The sequence below is a fragment of the Leptonychotes weddellii genome, chromosome 7 (genome assembly GCF_054177405.1).
Source record: "Leptonychotes weddellii isolate Sample4059 chromosome 7, ASM5417740v2, whole genome shotgun sequence".
NCBI lineage: Eukaryota > Metazoa > Chordata > Mammalia > Carnivora > Phocidae > Leptonychotes > Leptonychotes weddellii.
Window position 1 is genome coordinate 74197474 of NC_138375.1, and position 18940 is coordinate 74216413.

The 18940-nt window shown below is 34.6% G+C and overlaps 1 protein-coding gene across 6 annotated transcripts in view; it reads left to right on the forward strand.

Moving 5' to 3' along the window:
* The window catches only part of SKIC3 (SKI3 subunit of superkiller complex), a 156554-nt gene that overhangs the window by 95787 nt on the left and 41827 nt on the right, over nucleotides 1-18940 (forward strand). For all 6 annotated transcript variants that reach the window (XM_081826536.1, XM_081826537.1, XM_031035077.2 and 3 more), the window contains 16 exons: nucleotides 1510-1650; nucleotides 3222-3323; nucleotides 4154-4293; nucleotides 6438-6524; nucleotides 6784-6887; nucleotides 7362-7488; nucleotides 8541-8720; nucleotides 9052-9176; nucleotides 11433-11686; nucleotides 12809-12911; nucleotides 15494-15670; nucleotides 15759-15903; nucleotides 16071-16149; nucleotides 16234-16295; nucleotides 16406-16462; nucleotides 18082-18150. In XM_081826536.1, coding sequence (XP_081682662.1) covers nucleotides 1510-1650; nucleotides 3222-3323; nucleotides 4154-4293; nucleotides 6438-6524; nucleotides 6784-6887; nucleotides 7362-7488; nucleotides 8541-8720; nucleotides 9052-9176; nucleotides 11433-11686; nucleotides 12809-12911; nucleotides 15494-15670; nucleotides 15759-15903; nucleotides 16071-16149; nucleotides 16234-16295; nucleotides 16406-16462; nucleotides 18082-18150 — 1952 coding nt within the window. The remainder of the gene's footprint in view (nucleotides 1-1509; nucleotides 1651-3221; nucleotides 3324-4153; nucleotides 4294-6437; nucleotides 6525-6783; nucleotides 6888-7361; nucleotides 7489-8540; nucleotides 8721-9051; nucleotides 9177-11432; nucleotides 11687-12808; nucleotides 12912-15493; nucleotides 15671-15758; nucleotides 15904-16070; nucleotides 16150-16233; nucleotides 16296-16405; nucleotides 16463-18081; nucleotides 18151-18940) is intronic.

Sequence of the window (18940 nt, forward strand, 5' to 3'; positions counted from 1 at the left end):
ATTAGGCACGTCTGCTTTTGGAAATTACATTTATGGAAGCCATAATGAGAATAGGTTGACAGAAGGAAATTCATGTCTAGAAGGATAATAATAGCTGGCTCAGGTCTTTTGTACTGGATAACTAAAAAAGTAGTATTTCTTCCACTTTGTTTTCGTATCTCACCAAACAGTATTGAAGTTCTAATTCTTTAGCCGTTAAGAATTTTTTGAATTTTTGGTACTAACTTGGACTTCTAAATCAATGTATAATATCATGGATTATGCACTGGTGTGTATATGGTTTTGAAAAATTTGAAATATATAAAATAAATGGTAACATGCAAGGAGTTTATCTTCGACATCTGAGACTGAAAGAGTGGCTCCACATGTGGTCTGGGGGCATATGTTTTACATAGATAGTAAAGCATCAGACTGCTTTTTCAAACAAATTATTATTTTTTTCAAAGATTTTTATTTATTTGTCAGGGAAAGAGAGGGGGAGAGAGATAGAGCACAAGCAGAGGGAGTGGCAGGCAGAGGGAGAAGCAGACTCCCCGCTGAGCAAGGAGCCTGACGTGGGACTCGATCCCAGTACCCTGGGATCATGACCTGAGCCAAAGGCAGATGCTTAACCGACTGAGCCACCCAGGCATCCCTCAAACAAATTATTTTTATTTGTTCCCCATATTTATTGCTTCAAGTTGTAGTGTTGGTTTTTAAGAATTTTCTTATATGATTAAGCAATTTATTAAAGTGCTGAGTACTCTTCACAGTTTATTCTCAAAGCAGAAATATTTTCTGCTTGTTTTTATGCTTTTCTGGGAATGGAAATCCTGAGATGGAGGTTGGAAAAAATGGAAATATAACACAATAAATAGTGTTTTCTAAACTAAATTATTTTACCAAAATAAATTTGGAACAAATGTAGGCATTGGATGACTGTTACATAGGTTTAACCATTAACTTATACAGGAAAAGAAAGTTTTTGAAAGAAGGTAGAAATGTACTGCTGAACTTGTAAACCTAAGAAAAATATGACTAAGTTTTTGTATAGTATCTTGACAAATAGTCTGTCTTTTGGTCATAGGATTCTGGAAGAATCCACTCGATTTGGCATCCTGGCTGCCACATCTCTAGCAGCACATGGTTGCCCAAGGAGAGAGATTAGTGAAGTTACTGTGGAATAGGAAAAGGAGAGCTGGCAAGCGGGAGGCTGTGTGTCTTAGCGTAGTAGCAAGTAGGAGTAGGTTTCTTGTTTGAAACCCTTGAGTATGACTTCAGGTTCAGTTTACCCCCATACTGCAGTGGGTAAAGTAGTTTCTACTTCCGATATTTAAGAAGATGAAGAAGCGTAATTTTTTTAATGATATGTTAATATTTTTTGGTATTGTTGGTCTATTTAAGTTTTGAATTCCTGGAGTCAGGATATGGTGGAGAATGTGTAAGACAGCATTTGAGCTTGAAGTATATATGTTTTGGCAATTGGAAATTTGGAGTATGTATGCTAATAACTTTTCTTTTTAATTCCAGGCAGTCTTACTGATGAAGGACAGCAGTATTGTTGCAGACTAGTGGAAATGGATTCCAAAAGTGGTCCAGGCTTCATTGGTTTAGGCATTAAAGCATTACAAGACAAAAAGTATGAAGATGCTGTTAGGAACCTAACAGAAGGTAAGCGTACAGTGTAGAGCATGTAACATGAGGTATAGTTGTAACCAGACTCAGGGGTATCACTGCTTGGGGTGCATTAAATTGAACACAACCCAAGAAAGTGTTGAAACAACATTTGTCACAAGTAAGAAGACAGGGAAATAGCCCGTAAGGCAGTGTCTCCCTGTGGGGTTAGTACAGGAAACTTTTATTCAGTGTATTAGGGGGCAGGGGTAGAGAGCTGGTGTATGCATTAAGAAACTTAATATATACATATCTCTTCCTCTGCTTAAAACCTTCCATGGGTTTTCGGCTGCCCTTAGGATAACATGGAAACTCCTTCACAAGGTTTGCAACCCTCCCGAGTCTGATTTCTTGCCCTTTCCTGCTCCCATGCTTCATTTTCTAATATAATGAATCCATATGCTATTAATTAGGCACTTTGGTTGAGCTACAGATGCCTAGCATGTCAACATGCTAGTGCATACAATGTACGTTCCAAAAATGGCCGAAAACCCCATCCATAGCAATAAATCTTAGTGTTATAATGAGCTTACAGTAACTTCAGGATCACTTAGATGGGCTTTGATATAGGCCCTGAGCTCCAAAGTGGCTCAGACTGGCTCATGCAAGAGGCTATCCTAGCAGGTTCCTGGGTAGGTTCTGCTGGTTGTGTGAAACAAAACACATTCCTTCCCTTCCCATTTTGTCCCTTCCCTTCTCTTCTGCTCATAACTTTCAGCCCTCTAATCTGAATAATTCCTCCTTACATCCTAGCTAACATACTCAATAGGCAGTTATCTTTGGGCCTTTCTTTGAGGAATGTATATTTAAAATAGAAGTGAAAAAATACATACTCTAGAGTCTGCTTAGGTCTGGATTCCAACTCTGCCACTCACTAATTTCAAGACCTTGAGAAAAGTAATTAAATTCTCTGTCTCAATGTTTTCATTTGTAAAGTAAGTATAATTATATGTGTGTATATATATGTGTGTGTATATATATATATATGTATCCCCCCCCCATCCTTAGGAATCTTTAACTTAGTTTTGTTAGGTATGATGTTTCTGGATGAACTTATAGTCACATAGATATCTGAATAACAAATACAAGCTTAGGGTGGGAAGAGCATTTCAAGCCAAGAGGTGAAATAGCCTGAGACTGAGAGCACAGCTGGAATTCATGGCAGTTCAACAAGATGTAAGAGTCAAGAAAGGAGACTGGAGAGGGGCCTTACACACTTTGTGAAGGAGTTTGCATGTTATCCTAAGGGTAGCCAGGAACTTGTGGAAGGTTTTAAGCAGGGGAATTTCATAATTCCATTTGTATTTGTAGAGCTATTCTGGCTACAGTGTAGAGAATGAATTGGAGTGGGTGGCAAGCCCCTCAGTGATCTGGGATAAAGATGGTGGAAATGGGAGCTGAAGTGTAGTGGTGGTAGAGAAATGATTGGGGCATGGAATCAGTGTTCTGAATAATTATATATGAGCGACAAGGGAAAGAAGGGATCTGATTTGGGGAGTAGATGGTGTTGCCATTTTTCTCAGTAGTCATAGAAAGCTTGGATTTTGTGATTGCTTTTTTCCTTTTAGGTTTAAAGGAAAGCCCTCTTTGCACAACTGGATGGTATCATCTGGCAGAAGCCCAAGTTAAAATGCATAGACCTAAGGAAGCTGTTCTTTCATGCAATCAAGGTATTCCTGACATCTGTAAGGGTGGCCAACCCTATTTCTTTTCATATTAAAGGAGAAAAAGATAGTGGTTTAAAGAAACTTATATGCTTTATTTTGTATTTTAAGTTACTAATTTAAATTTCATTGAGGTGGTTAAGTAATGCCAAGTGTATATGCATGTAGTGTATTTTCTTTTAAACTAACAATGAGTGTTTTTCAAAGGATCCCTGCACTTGGAATTTTGACAGTCAGTTTAGGCTTGTGTGGAGGTGCTCTGTCTTTGTAACAGGGAAGTTTCTGGTGCGTCCAGGACTTCAGGAATTTTTGATTCCTCTGATATAAATAAGAGAAGTCTTAGGCATCTGGAGCCTATTTGAATGTGATCAGATGGGTCACATGAGGGGATAGGAAATCATAAAAGTAGTTCACTGCTCTTGACCTAGCTGGTGGCCTAGCCTCTGTAGTTGAGAAGCAGTTCACCCTGGTCCATTTGAATTCAACTTCTTTTCCCTCAGTATCCCTCATTTGCTAGGTTTTTTACTGATGCTTTGCTAAACCTTTGTTATGTAGCAGATATAGATAGCCATTGTATTTTGGGATGTTCATGTTATGTTACATAAAGGTAGAGATTTTAAATTTAGGTCTGTTCTATTTTTTTTTTTTTTTTAATGCAGATATTTCCATAAAGAATTCAGGGAAGAATTTATATTTGGCTCTGAATTATTCTTCATGTATATTGTTTTGGCAATTTATTCTTATTGTATCTCTAATTTATTATTTATCACCCTTAACAAGAAGAAAAAAATGAAGTAATATGGTTGTCTTCATTCAAATGTCCTTAATTTTGTCAGCTCTGAAGAACATAAATAATCTTGGTGTGTCTGGTGGCAGTCTTCATCAGAAGAATCTTTGTCTCCGTTTGAAAGCAGAGGCTTTGATTAAACTCTCAGATTATGAATCTTCAGTGGAAGCAATTTGTACTCTTGATCAGGTAGTCTTACCAGGTTTTTCCCTTCAACTTTATTTTTTCCAGTCAACCAGGCATCAACCACTCTCTCCTTATAAGTATTTACTTTTAAACAGATTTTGCATTAGAGATATGAATTCACCACATCTGCATTTTCTAAATCATTCACACACGTGGAAACTACTGAAGTTATTTGTTTGCCTTTTGGTTAAGTACTTACAATGTTCTTCATATGATGCAATTTCTTTCTTTAGTCTTGTTCTTATTCTCCTTTTCTCTTTTTGCCCTCTTGGGCTATTACTACTTGATTATTATTAATTTGGGATTCTAAATTTTTTCCTTCAATAAAGAGTGCATAGATTATTGATAAGAACAATGAAGGACACAGTAGCTTCATAGTAGACAGTATTGTTTATTTGTTTTTCAGTTTAATAAAACAGAAGGAGATTGATATTTAAGAAGGAATCCTGTTTCTTAATGTTTTTTTGGTTCAAGCAATTTGAAAATCCCTGGCAAAAAACTAGTAAATTATGAATTATAACAACATGGTGCTTTTACAGATTTTTGTCAGATAAAGGCCATTTTTTTAATCTAAAATTAAAATTGTATCACTCAGTTTATTGTGGGGTTTTGAATTTTTAAAATATCATTGTTTTGTATATTTCAAAGGGCTTTGCATTTCATAATATTTCATTAAAATTAGAACAGTTGTCAGCATCCTTCAAGAACTAATATCTTAATTTCTTATTTTCTACTTGCCTTCTACCAGTAATGTATTTTGTGTGAATGCTTTGAGGAGGTCTTTCCAATCTTTGTTTTTTTATTCACACACACACAAAAAGAAAAGTTTCTTAGAGAGCTGATGAAGTCCAGGTCTGAAACAGAAAATGTATGAGCCCAGGACATTTTAGAATGCTAGAAAGCAAGGAAACTATCAAAGCCTACTAGAATTATATTAGAAAGGCTTAGGAACTACCATGGATTGATTGTCATGGCTAAAGGGGAGTTTGAGCACCAGTAACTACAGTGGACAGAAAGATATCAAATATGTTTAAGTTTAAATTCATGTATTCAAGATGATACAAAAAAAAAAAAATCAGTAAAACATCCTCAATAAAAAACTCTTTGGAGGATGCTAAGAAACAATTTGGAAACATTCATAGTATTTACCCTGCCTTTCCTTTATGAACTGTTCCTCAGAATAATCAAATAGATAATAAGAGGAGGAAAATTTTTTTTTGTTGAAATGTTCCATCAATAAGGAAAGAAGGAATATAGAATTAGAAAAATCACCATTTTGCAATCCATAATGAATTAATAGATCTAGGCATTGAAGATCAGTGATTGCTAACATCACCCAGAACAAAGAACTGTACATAACCAAGTGCATGGACACGTGAAATATTCCTGCCAAAGCATCAAACCTGAATCATATTAACTGTTGAAGGCTAACTACTAATTTACAGAAGATACAGGGACCAAGGGACATGTCAGGACCATGAGAATACATTCAGTAAAATCCAGACTGTGAGAAATGTGACAAGTGGCCCATATTTTTCAACAATTAAATTGTAAGGGAGGAAAAAAGAATGGAAGGGAGCCCTATAGATTGAAGGAGACTTAAGAGACATCAGCCTCTTGAAATGTATGTACTTTATTTGGATTTTGATTAAAACAAATAAATTCTTAAAATATTTTCTGAGCCAACTGAGAAATTTGAACACTTGCTAATTTTTTGATGATACTAAGGATGTATTGTTGGTTTTGTCTAGGTGTTTGTAGTGATAGTACAATTATATTATATAAAAATGAACTTTTTAGATATATATGCTAAAGTATCAGATGAAAAGTTATAATATCTGGGATAATCTAAGCAGGAGTATAGTGAAATGGGTAGAGAGGTATGGATGAGAAAAGATTGATTTTGAATTAATAATTTAGAAGCTGGATAATGAGTACATGTGGGATTATTGTACTGTTCTCTAATTTTTTGAAATGTTTTTGAAATTTTCTCTGATAAAAAGATTACAAAGAATGAATGTGTTCATAGTGATAAAAATCAGGACCTGTATGTCTTTACTCTGCTCTTCTATGGTCATTCCTTAATTAAAGCAAACATTGCTGCTCTGTGTTGAAAGAGACTTAATTTCTTTACAATTATTTTCTAGGTTTCTGATGCAAATAATATCCCAGGACTTTTGGTTCTTAAAAGCTTGGCCTATCTGAACAAAGGCTCATTAGATGAAGCTTCAAAGGTTGGTTTTTTTCATTCAAACTGGGAATTTTTTGGTGGGGGAAGGGCAGAAAGAGAGGAGAGAGAATCTCAAGCAGGCCCACTCCCAGCACAGAGCCTGACGTGGGGCTCCATCTCACAACCTTGAGGTCATGCCCTGAGCCGAAATCAAGAGTCAGATGCTTAAATAACTGAGCCACCTAGGTTCCCCAAATTGGGAATTTTTTTAAGCTACAAGTGGCTTAATTTGGATAAAGAATTGACAGATACCTACTTTATAGATTATGGAAGACCTTCTCTCTTCTTACCCTGACCTAGCTGAAGTTCATGCCCTGGAGGCTTTGATTCATTTTACCAAAAAGGACTATCTACAAGCAGAGAAATGGTAAGGATATGTTTAGATTGCTTATAGGTCTAGTCATATCTTAATTTATTATGTTTCTCAAAAATTCAAAATGAGTAGGTTTGATAAAGATCCGTATTGTATAAATTTGATCTGTGTAAGCGTTAGTATTTTTAAGAAATGTTTAACATGTAGCACAGTACCTGTAAGAAAATTCCATAATGGGTATGAAATTTAACTAGCTGATCGTAATGGTCAGTGAGTAGATACAATGTTTGATGTGTCCTCCTAAATGCTTAGCACATTGGTAAAGCTAAAAGGCCATTGTGCTTTTATAAGCTCCTCTTCAAATAGTATTTTTTTCTCATTATAATCTAAATTCTAAAGTAATAACTTACATCTGATTTAGCATCTTTGAATCACTCAAACTTTGTCCCAACTAGGAGTTTCCTACATTGTGTGTGTGTGTTTGTGTGTGTGTTCTGTGTATCTTTTTACTTCCCTTTGGTGACTTAGTTTTCAGAGAGCTCTTGAGAAAGATGCTGAAGTTGCTGAATATCATTACCAACTTGGGTTAACATATTGGTTCATGGATGAAGAAACAAGAAAAGATAAAACAAAGGCTCTTACCCACTTTCTAAAGGTAAAACAAATGCTACTATTCAATTCTTAGTTGAAATGGATTTGTAATAAAATCATAAATAGATAAGTTAGGCACTTAAAATTACTGTTTTCTGAACTGTTTTTTTTTTTTTTTTAATTTATTTATTTTAAAGAGAGAGCGAGAGCATGATTGGGAGGAACAGAGGGAGAGGGAGAGAGAGAATTTAAGCAGGCTTCATGCTCAGTACGGAGCCTGACGCGGGGCTCCGTCTCACAACCATGAGATCTTGACCTGAGCCGAAACCAGGAGTCTGACGCTTAACTGACTATGCCACCTAGGCACCCCTGAACTGTTTTTTGTTTTTGTTTTTTTTTTAACTGGATTTTTTATGGTGTTTCATCTCTTACACATTGGGTTTTGTGAGAATGTTATGTAGATTTTCAAGGAGAAAATAAAAAATGTAGAAGTTACTTATTTCAGAAACACACATTATAGAAGATGAGACATAATTATCTCTGGAGAAAAATATTGTTTTTAGGTAATTTCCACTGTAATATGGGCATATATAATTCTAGATGTTTAATTTCTTTTATTTTATTTATTTAAAGATTTTATTTATTTATTTGACAGAGAGAGAGAGAGAGCACAAGTAGGCAGACCAACAGGCAGAGGGAGAGGGAGAAGCGGCTCGATCCCAGGACCCTGGGATCATGACCTGAGCCGAAGGCAGACGCTTAACGACTGAGCCACCCAGGCGCCCTGAATTTCTTGTATTTTAGATGTTAAAGATCTAAAAGTCTTACATGCTTATCTTGATGCATAAAAGAAGGTTAATGTAATAATAACTCTAATTTCGCATTTCTTTTTAACAAAGAAATAATATTTTTACACTTGTTTGCATTCTCTAAGCAGTGACATCCAGCTTTCCTATTGCTTTAAATCTTACATTAAGGGATGTGTTGGCATATTTTTGTATGTTTAACAAAAGTGTTCTATTTTTCTTTTAACCTGTGTATTTATCTTCTGTGTTTTTAAAAAGAACCTCACAGACAAACTTTAATATTGTGTTACTGTCAATCTTTATTTCAAAGGCTGCCAGACTGGATACATACATGGGCAAAGTTTTCTGCTATTTAGGTCATTACTACAGAGATGTGGTAGGAGATAAAAACAGAGCCCGTGGCTGTTACAGGAAAGCTTTTGAATTAGATGATACTGATGCTGAATCTGGAGCTGCGGCAGTTGACTTAAGTGTGGAGCTTGAAGAGATGGTATGTCCAGTAACTTAAACACTTTTGCCTTTTTATCCTGGGTATAGAAATAGAAATATTTTTATATGTGTGTCCTTGAAAGTTTTTATTTTTTATTTTTCTTTGTAGATGCAATAGAAATATTTTTGCCACTGTTTATGGAGTAAATTTTCTTTTCATTGGCAGACATTACATTACTCATCACTTATTTTAAAACCGTAGTTGAATATATAACAGTGTAAGTTTAAAAATTAGGAAGTGGTAAATGAAAATACATTTGGGTACTTTACATAGGTGTTGTATATTTTTATGATATTTGAGATGTCTAATATTAGTCTTTTATTAATTTCAGGAAACTGCCTTAGCTACCCTAACAACAGTAACTCAAAAGGCAGGTGCTGGAACGGCAAAATGGGCCTGGCTTAGGCGAGGACTATACTATTTGAAAGCTGGTCAGCATTCTCAAGCTGTGGCTGAGTAAGACACCTTAGTGTATTTAAACTATTAGCATATTGGTTCCTTAAATTAAACTCTATTTATACCCAAAGTGGACTTTACAAGTTGCCTCATTCCAGGTTATATTTTGAGAGAAGAAATAGCAAAATTTATTTATAGTTGATTGGTTCTTATTATCTGCAAGGCACTGAAATTGCAAAAATGAATTAAATGATGTCCAGTTGTTAAGGAGTTGGCCATTCTAATGAAGTGAAATCTTCCTAGTGTTATGCATATAATAGGTTCTCAGTGGAAACTTAAGGAATGTTAAAAAGCTGAGGCTGATACCTTTGTTGTTCTCCCAGTGGCATGCTTTGTTTTGGGGCAGGAGATACATTTGCCAGCTTCATGTGATGTGGTGCAGCTCCTTTTTAGTTATTTGGTTTGAACCATTCTTAAGAATAAATGAAATAGGGGATCCTGACTGGCTCAGTTGGTGGAGCATGCGACTCTTGATCTCAAGGTTGTGAGCTTAAGCCCCATGTTGGGCATAGAGCTTACTTTTAAAAAAAAGAATACATAAAATTGGGCGCCTGGGTGGCTCAGTTGGTTAAGTGACTGCCTTCGGCTCAGGTCATGATCCTGGAGTCCCTGGATCGAGTCCTGCATCAGGCTCCCTGCTCGGCAGGGAGCCTGCTTCTCCCTCTGACCCTCCCCCCTCTCATGTGCTCTCTGTCTCTCTCATTCTGTCTATCTCAAATAAATAAATAAAAATCTTTAAAAAAAAAAAGAATACATAAAATATATTTAATAATAATAAACACATAATAATAATAAGATAAGTGAAGGGGATTAAGTGGTACAGACTTCCCATTGTAAAATAAATAAGTCCACAGGGATGAAAAGTACAGCATACGGAATATAGTCAATCATGTTGTAATAACTTTGGTGACAGGTGGTAATTACACTTATCAACTACACTTATCATGGTGAACATTTCATAGTGTCTGTAAATTTCAAATCAGTATGTTATACACCTGAAACTAATATAATATTTTATGTCAGCTGTACTTTTTAAACTGTACCAGTTTAAAAAAATGAAAAACAAAGACTTTGTGTTTACAAGGAAGTGTAACAGAGCCTTGGCATTTCCTAGTAATGAGAATATAGCATCTCTCTATCAATTTAATTAAGTTTTTTTTTAAAGATTTTATTTATTTGAGAGAGAGAGAGTGAGCAAGAGAGAGCACGAGCAGGGGGAGGGGCAGAGGGAGAAACACACTCCCCGCTGAGCAGGGAGCCCGAAGCGGGACTTGATCCCAGGACTCTGGGATCATGACATGAGCTGAAGGCAGACGCTCAACCGACTGAGCCACCCAGGCGTCCCTCAGTTTAATTAAGTTTATAAGACCTCAGTCTGTATATAAAGTTTTTTGGTTATACTACGAGAGATAAATTTCATTTATTACTACAGTCACACTGAAAACTTAAAATGAATACTTAAATGTGAATGATCACAATTAATTATAAGCCTTGTATATTTTCTTTATAGACAGGAAAAGAAAGTATCTTTTTTCTGAACCTAACAAATTGTTGTAGCAGTTATTTTTTCCCTCTAATTTGTGAAAACATTAACAAATACATATATGTATATATTTGAATGGAGAAAAAGTTTCTGATTTAGGTCAATATCTAGAATACTGTGATATTTCTGTTTTGGTGGAAGGATCAGTGGGGGATTATTAATTGTCATGAGGCATATGGAGATATATACCTATTTTGGTGGGAAACTGGAATTCTTCCAGATAGTCAAGGAAAATAATTCTGGCCAGCGCTTGTTTGAAAAATATTTTGTTCTTATTCATTCCAAAATTGTAATAAAATTTTTTAGTATTAAAATATTCAAGTTATATAAAATATATTCAGGTTGTAAAAGGAACAGGTATATCTGCTTTATTTATTTTTTTTAAGATTTATTTGAGAGAGAGAGAGTGCATGAGGGGAGTGGGGAGGGGCAGAGAGAGAGAGAATCTGAAGCAGACTTCCAGCTGAGTGTGGAGCCCAAGACAGAGCTCAATTCCACAACCCCAAGATCATAACCTGAGCCAAAATCAAGAGTTGTCACTCAACCGACTAAGCCGCCCAGGTGCCCCTTATACTGTTTTAAATAGCACTTTCGTAAATAGAAGGAACTATGGATATATGTGATTCAGTTGAATTATTTATTTTATATTTTCATTTTAGATGTGGAAGTAGTTCTTTTACTTTCAGTTCTCTTACTATTTACTGAAATTTTAGTTTACAGGCAGCATTAAGAGCAGACCCAAAGGACTTCAATTGTTGGGAGTCATTAGGAGAGGCATACTTAAGCAGAGGTGGCTATACAACAGCCTTGAAATCCTTCACAAAAGCCAGTGAGCTGAACCCAGAATCCACATACAGTGTGTTTAAGGTTGCAGCAATACAGCAAGTCCTAGGCAAATATAAGGAGGCGATAGCTCAATACCAGCTGATCATTAAAAAGAAAGAAGACTATGTGCCGGCTTTGAAAGGTAATTTTTTAATACCTCCTTGACTTTTGTGATAATGGAGTATAAAATCCTTGAGTAAACTTCCTAAATGTATTTCATAACCTAAAAAGGACTTCTTTAGTCAACAGCAAGTGTCTTCTTTCATGGACCTCTTATAGTATGACTTGTTATATAGATTTGAATATAGAAAGAGCAGATCTTGTTTTCTAACAATAAATAAATAGTAATATGATAAACATTTAACTTTTAGAACAAATAGCATGATAGCTATTTAATGGATCTCTAAAACAAGAGTTTCCCTGCTCTTATATTTTAATACTTAATTCACTATAGCTTCAGAATATCTCAATACCTTTTAATTACTTTTTAACTTACAGATTTTTTTTCATTTTTTGAACGTTAGGGACAACTTACATTGTTTTGTAATACCTAAATCAATTTTAGTTTCTCCGTATATACCTACTCCTTAACAAAAGATTTTTGGTAATATAAAGTAAAACACCACCATCCATATATAATCTAAATTTTATATGATTATATCTAACCATTTTAAAAAACCTGGAGCCCATTATATGTCCTTTACTCCATTTCTTTTTCTTTTTTAAGTGAAACAATTGGGGTTTAAGTCAGAAATAGTATATGTTATAAGTGATACATAACTTAGGTCTTGGAAACTTTTTAAATTTTGTAAAACTTTCCTCAAGAGAAGAATTCACATTTATTAAATCTTTAGGAAATTGCTATTTCATTTAATTTTTACAGTGTAGTTTGCTATCCAGTTTTGAATATAAAAAGATCAAATCTTGTTTCACAATAGTTAATAAATAGTAATATGAAGGAGAGAAGCATTTAGTAGCATTTTCAAAGCTGAGGTTTTGAATTAAGTAACTTGCCCAAAGTCAAGGAAATTCTTTTCCATAGATTTTTATCACTTTTAGTACATATTTACTCCAACAGAACCCTGCCATTTGAATTCCATACTAAATGTATGCCAGACCATACTTAAAGATAATTTTTATATAATACTACTGAGTTTTGTTTTCTGGAAAGTGGCTTTAATATCACATCACTACGTTTTTATCAACTTTATTCTAAGTGTTTCTTGTGTGTGTTTTAATAACTATAAACTTAACCTGATTTTAGGTTTGGGTGAATGCCATCTCATGATGGCAAAAGCGGCTCTAGTCGATTATCTTGATGGGAAAGCTGTAGACTACATAGAAAAAGCACTGGAATATTTTACTTGGTTAGTATTATTCTTATTATTCATTGTGTTTATTATCTTAGAATTATAATAAAGCTGAGGTTAGAAAATCTTTATGTATTTATTCTGTTAGATAAAGCAATCATTTTTCAGAATATCAAACATAAAGATACTAGCCAATGAATTCGATAATATACATATTATATTAATTTTGCATTGGGGAACAGATACAATTTCTTGCACTTAGTAGCAGCTGACATGCTAGATGCATGGGGAAGGGTGGGAAGGAAGAAGCAGTCTGTCAGGGGAGTGGCAGCTTGGATACAATGTATCAGTGTTACATTCCCTAGTAAGGGCCTGTTTTAGGTATATTGGTAGGGCTGAAGATGAGGGGAAATGAGCAATCTCATTGTTCCTGGAGAGAATCTGTGTAGGAAAAAAAGTGATGTCTAATACTAAGGGAATCAGAAAAATTTGAGTAAATCTGGTATTTTATAGAACTGTAATTTCACTAGCGAAATAGAGTGTTATTTGTTAGATGATTTTTAAAAGTCTGTTACACATACATTTGAATTTTTTTTTTCTTATACATCTTTTTTGTGCTCCCTTTCCTTTCTTTTCCTACTTGCCTTCTCTTCTGGTTCCTGTTGATTTGGTTGCTCCAGAATTGATTTTCTTTGAGTGTGAACCAAATATGAAAAGAAAACCTTAGCCTTTTCTCTCCCACAGATTTTTATTGCTACTTTTCAAGTCTCACATAATATAGATCTTTCCAAATAGGAGAGGGTATCGTGAAGAGGGCATGCTTCGTTTGAACTAGTATTTAAGAGTAAATGTGAACCTTTCAGTGATGATACTTGAGGTACAAACACAGCCTTTCTGACAATGGGAAATTTTGTTCTGGGTAGCATGTAGCATTCATAGCCAACTAAATGGAGGTCTGTAAAACTTTTTAAGTGATAATCTCCAAATTTATGTTTACTTCTAGACTTAAAAGTTCATATTACCACAATTCTTATGTAAGGGTGATTAGAAGTTATTTCATTTTATAGATATTTTTTTTTTATTTTTTTATTTTTTAAGATTTTTTATTTATTTGAGAGAGAGAATGAGAGAGAGAGAGAGCATGAGAGGGGGGAGAGGTAGAGGGAGAAGCAGACTCCCCGCCGAGCAGGGAGCCCGATGCGGGACTCGATCCCAGGACTCCGGGATCATGACCTGAGCCGAAGGCAGACGCTTAACCGACTGAGCCACCCAGGCGCCCGATATTTTATTTTTTATTGAACTTTAAAGGAAATAAGAATTTAGGCTGTTGAAATTGCCTGTTTTTCTTTTTTCTCCCCTCTGTTTTCTTCTTTCATGCTGTCAATTTTATTTTATTTTTTATTTTTAGGTATTTTTATTTTATTTTATTTTACCTTTTTTCACTACAAGTATACTCTTTAATTCCCCCCCGCCCCCTCATCTCCCCATTCCCCTACCCACCACCCCTCTGGTAACCATCAGTTTGTTCTCTATAGTTAATAGTCTGTTTCTTGGTTTGTGCCTTTTTTTTTTTCCTTTGCTTGTTTGTTTTGTTTCTTATATTTCACATATGAGTAAGATCATATGTTATTTGCCTTTCTCTGACTGACTTATTTCACTTAGCATTATACTCTCTATCATGTTGTCAGTTTTAGAAATTATGCTAAGATATTTAGGCAGAGGAACTACAAACAGTGTTTTCCTTCCTCCTGATCCTCACAGTGGGCTTTCAGTGATGACTGCCATAATTAATCTTATTTCTCAGGAAGATATTGGAAAATGATTTTTGGCTGGACTCTTTTAGTAGAAAAGGCTATGAGAAATGTTCCATCTGCTTGTCCATCTGCCAGTAACATAGCTGATTATTGAGACTTGGCTTAAGTGAAATTGTCGTGTTTTATTTATAAGATCTTGAGAAGAGAAAACTGAAGAGAAATGGAAGCTGAGATTTTTCTCATTCTAAAAGAAGTGACCTTTATCACCATAATTGAAATTTTAATTACTCTTTTAAGCTTGTGCATGCAGTTTTATTTGCTTCAATAAATATGGATTTTCACATTTTCATATTTAGCTTTTAGGTAATCTTGGTCTCAGAGAATAAAAATCCTTTGGACCACCAAATATATTTAATATATTATACATTTACCAGTCTTTTTTATTTGACTGAAGATCAACAAGCCAAAACATGAGTTTAGAATAATTAACTGTGAGAGAGTTACTGACTTGACTACTTTGGTTATTGTTTAAAAAGACAAATACAGAGAGCATAGTTAAAAAAAAGTTCAGTCTTAATGGTGAATTGGTCCTGGAAAATTTATTGACATATTGATTATATGATTTCTGCTACTTCTAACAAAAATGATGAAGAGTACCAAAGAGATGTTTGCAAAATTTCTGGCATTTAAAATAACCAGTTTTCCTTCCCTCCCTTCCTTTCTTCTTCCTAATAGGGAGATGATAAGATGTTATCCATTTAGAAAGAATTTAGTAAAGCATTCACTGCACTTAACCAAGGAAGTAATTTGTAATTAAGATTGTAATGAGAGAGATAAATTTCCTATTGTTTGGAAAAAATTATAAGAATCACACTATTTTTTTAGGGCTCTGCAGCGCCAAGCTGATGTGTCTTGCCTTTGGAAGCTAGTTGGGGATGCTTGTACCAGTCTGTATGCTGTCTCACCATCTAAAGTGAACGTTAAGGTTTTAGGAATCCTTCTAGGTCAGAAAGAAGGAAAACAAGTATTAAAGAAGAATGAGCTTCTCCATCTTGGAGGAAGGTAATTTACAAAGATTGCTAGTTAATGACATTCATTTTGAATTAGAACATTTTAACAAAACGTTACATTTATTTTTGTATTTCCATAGGTGTTATGGTCGTGCGTTAAAACTGATGTCTACATCTAATACATGGTGTGATCTTGGAATTAATTATTATCGCCAAGCACAACATCTAGCAGAAACAGGCAACAATACAAATGATCTTAAAGAGTTGTTGGAGAAATCTTTACATGTACGGTTTTGAGAAATTTTTTATAAACTTTTTAAAAAACTAAGTGCTTTTCTGATAGATGTTTTTGATAAAGTAGATACTATCGTGTTTTCATATAAAACGACATTTATCTTGATATAAATGCTGATGTTCCAAGATATAAAAATTAATCTAATTTTACTTTTCAGTGTCTGAAAAAGGCAGTGAGACTTGACAGTAAAAATCACTTATACTGGAATGCTCTTGGTGTGGTTTCATGTCACAATGGTAAGAACTGAGTAACACTTCAATATTTTTAGAAGATTGTTTTAGGTAATAAAGTTCAGTTTCATCAAATTCTGTATTTTTCAGGTATTGGAAATTACGCCCTTGCTCAACACTGTTTCATCAAGTCTATCCAATCGGAACAAATTGTGGGTGTTCTTTGTATCTATCTATGATAAAGAACTTCAAAATTTAGTGTTAATAATTTTCTGAGACTGCCATTTAGGCGGGATCCTAATTGTATATGTATGTTTTTTAGAATGCTGTTGCATGGACCAACTTGGGAGTGTTATACCTTGCAAATGAAAACATTGAGGTAAATGTGTTGTCTGTTTTGTCATATTAAAAGTAAAAGCGTTCTTTATATATGACCTCTTTGTAATCACTCAGCTTCTTGTGGAGAATTACTTTGAATATTATTGTCTATTCTGTATGCCCTCCTGTATGCTAGATAATTGATGACATTTGGTTTATTACATATATGAATAGTGAATGTGTAAGATTTATTTTCCTTTCCACACAACAGAAGAGATTTTGGTTTTATAATTATGTTGGGTTTTCATTTAAAGATTAAAACAATTCTGTTATGAATTATTTGGGTGTTTTTCTTTTTATGTGTACTTGTGTAAGAGGAGCCCAGTGTAGGCTTTGTTAGGGGTGGGGAGAGGAAGTCACGGGGATGATTAGTATTGTCTTGCAGCTTAAGTTTAATCTATGCTTGAATGATTTCGATTGGACTTTAGTGGATATTAATTCCTTTAGATGCCACAATGTAATTTGTCATACTTGAACAGTTATATATTAGAGAATTGGAAATACAGTAATTGGAAAGGTGTTTGTAGCATGTTTAGAAGTTTCCATAAATCTGTAGGTGATAGCACATCTGTACTATTTTGTGTTTCAGCTATTATATTGAATATCATCCTTTCAAAATAGCTTCAGTAATATTTTCAGGATAAATGAACTCACTGCAAAGATTGCTTCAGAAGACTGTAAATAGAATGAAGGAGAATATTAATTTGGGACTTAAAATATGTGAAAATATTTTTAAAAATTTAAACAAAGCTAGGTATTAGTTAATAAGCTATGAATATAGTTTTATGATAGCACAACTCAGTTGCCGTTCATGAACTTCCTTTTTCATAAGAACATTAAGACTGTTGGGCGCCTGGGTGGCTCAGTCGTTAAGCATCTGCCTTCGGCTCAGGTCATGATCCCGGGGTCCTGGGATCCAGGCCCGCATCGGGCTCCCTGCTCCGCGGGAAGCCTGCTTCTCCCTCTTCCACTCCCCCGGCTTGTGTTCCCTCTCTCGCTATCTCTCTCTCTGTCAAATAAATAAATTTAAAAAATCTTTAAAAAAAAAAAAAAAGAACAATAAGACTGTTTCCTGTCACATATAGATTACTGAGTGAACAGTATAAGGCAGCATATAACAGTGTTTGTAGCAGGAAAATAAGCACACAACTTAATGTGCCCAAGTGAGGTAGCTTTAAAGTTTCCTGACCGCTTAGCACAGATTTATATTGATCATTCTTTTTTTGCCCAGTAGCAGATACATGTCATAGACCTCATTGTTTGTTAGTTTTTATCCTACCAGTTAAGCTTCAGGAGAGGGCAATAGATACTTCTGCCTGTGGCTAGCAAATGGATGGGTGATTGGTTAAAAGTTCTACAGACTATGAGGTGCATCTCTCTATTGTCCTTTCACTGGGGACCAGAACCCCTAAGCCTGTAGAGAGATCTGTTGTACCCACGAGTTTTTAGGACTATGTAGTTAAAACATGGTTTTAAACATTGCTAGTTGTGTTTAAACGATGAAGTTTTAGATTTATAAGTGTTTATGTTGACAGGTATGACTTATCTTATTCTCTTATGCTTTTTAGTTTAGTACTAAGTTAATAAAATGACATGTTATTTTTTTGACTTTTTTCCTAGCAAGCTCATGAAGCTTTCAAAATGGCTCAGTCTCTTGATCCGTCTTATTTAATGTGCTGGATTGGACAAGTAAGATATATATGTTTATTAATAATCCTAAGATATAAACAACCTATTAATATGTAAAGTGGTATAAGTAACCTATTAATACAAATAACAATGATAATAATGATAACAGGTAACATTTGAGGACTTCCTTTGTGCCAGTCACTGTGCTAGTCTCTTTGTATATATTATTTCAGTTAGTCTTTCATCGATCCTTTGAGATGGTGGTTGTTATTAAACTTTTCGTGGATTGGGAAATTGAAGTTTAGAGACCCTAAGTATTGTGCCCAAGGTCATACAACTTGTAATGATTAAGCTTTGATCTGGGGGGCTTTGAGCCCCATTAGTCTGACGTTAATGCTAAAAAAAAAAACAAAACCAGAACTCTCTTATTTAAATGCACATTTACCAAAAAAATTAACATTGACAAAAATCATTTTGATTATGTTTTCCCATTATCTGTAAAATCTTTATATTTGATTTGATGTTTGTTTATGAGTATTGTTCCTCTGCTCCCCTGAAGTTTAGATTTGTGTATTGCCATATAGGAATCAGGATACTCGGTTACGAATGTGAGTCCGTCACTGACTGATTATTTTATCTTAACATATCACTGCTACATTTCATTTTTCTAACTTGAAAAAGAAGGGGCTTGGCTGAGTGGCCTCCAGGGTCTTACCTAGTTGAGTTGTAATGAATTAGTAAGTGGTTGATTGTTTTGGTTCAGAGAATAGCAGGAGCATCACCCATCTCAGGAAATCAATAATCAGAATTTATATATGTTTTATTCTACTTTTGACTTTTGAGTCAAATT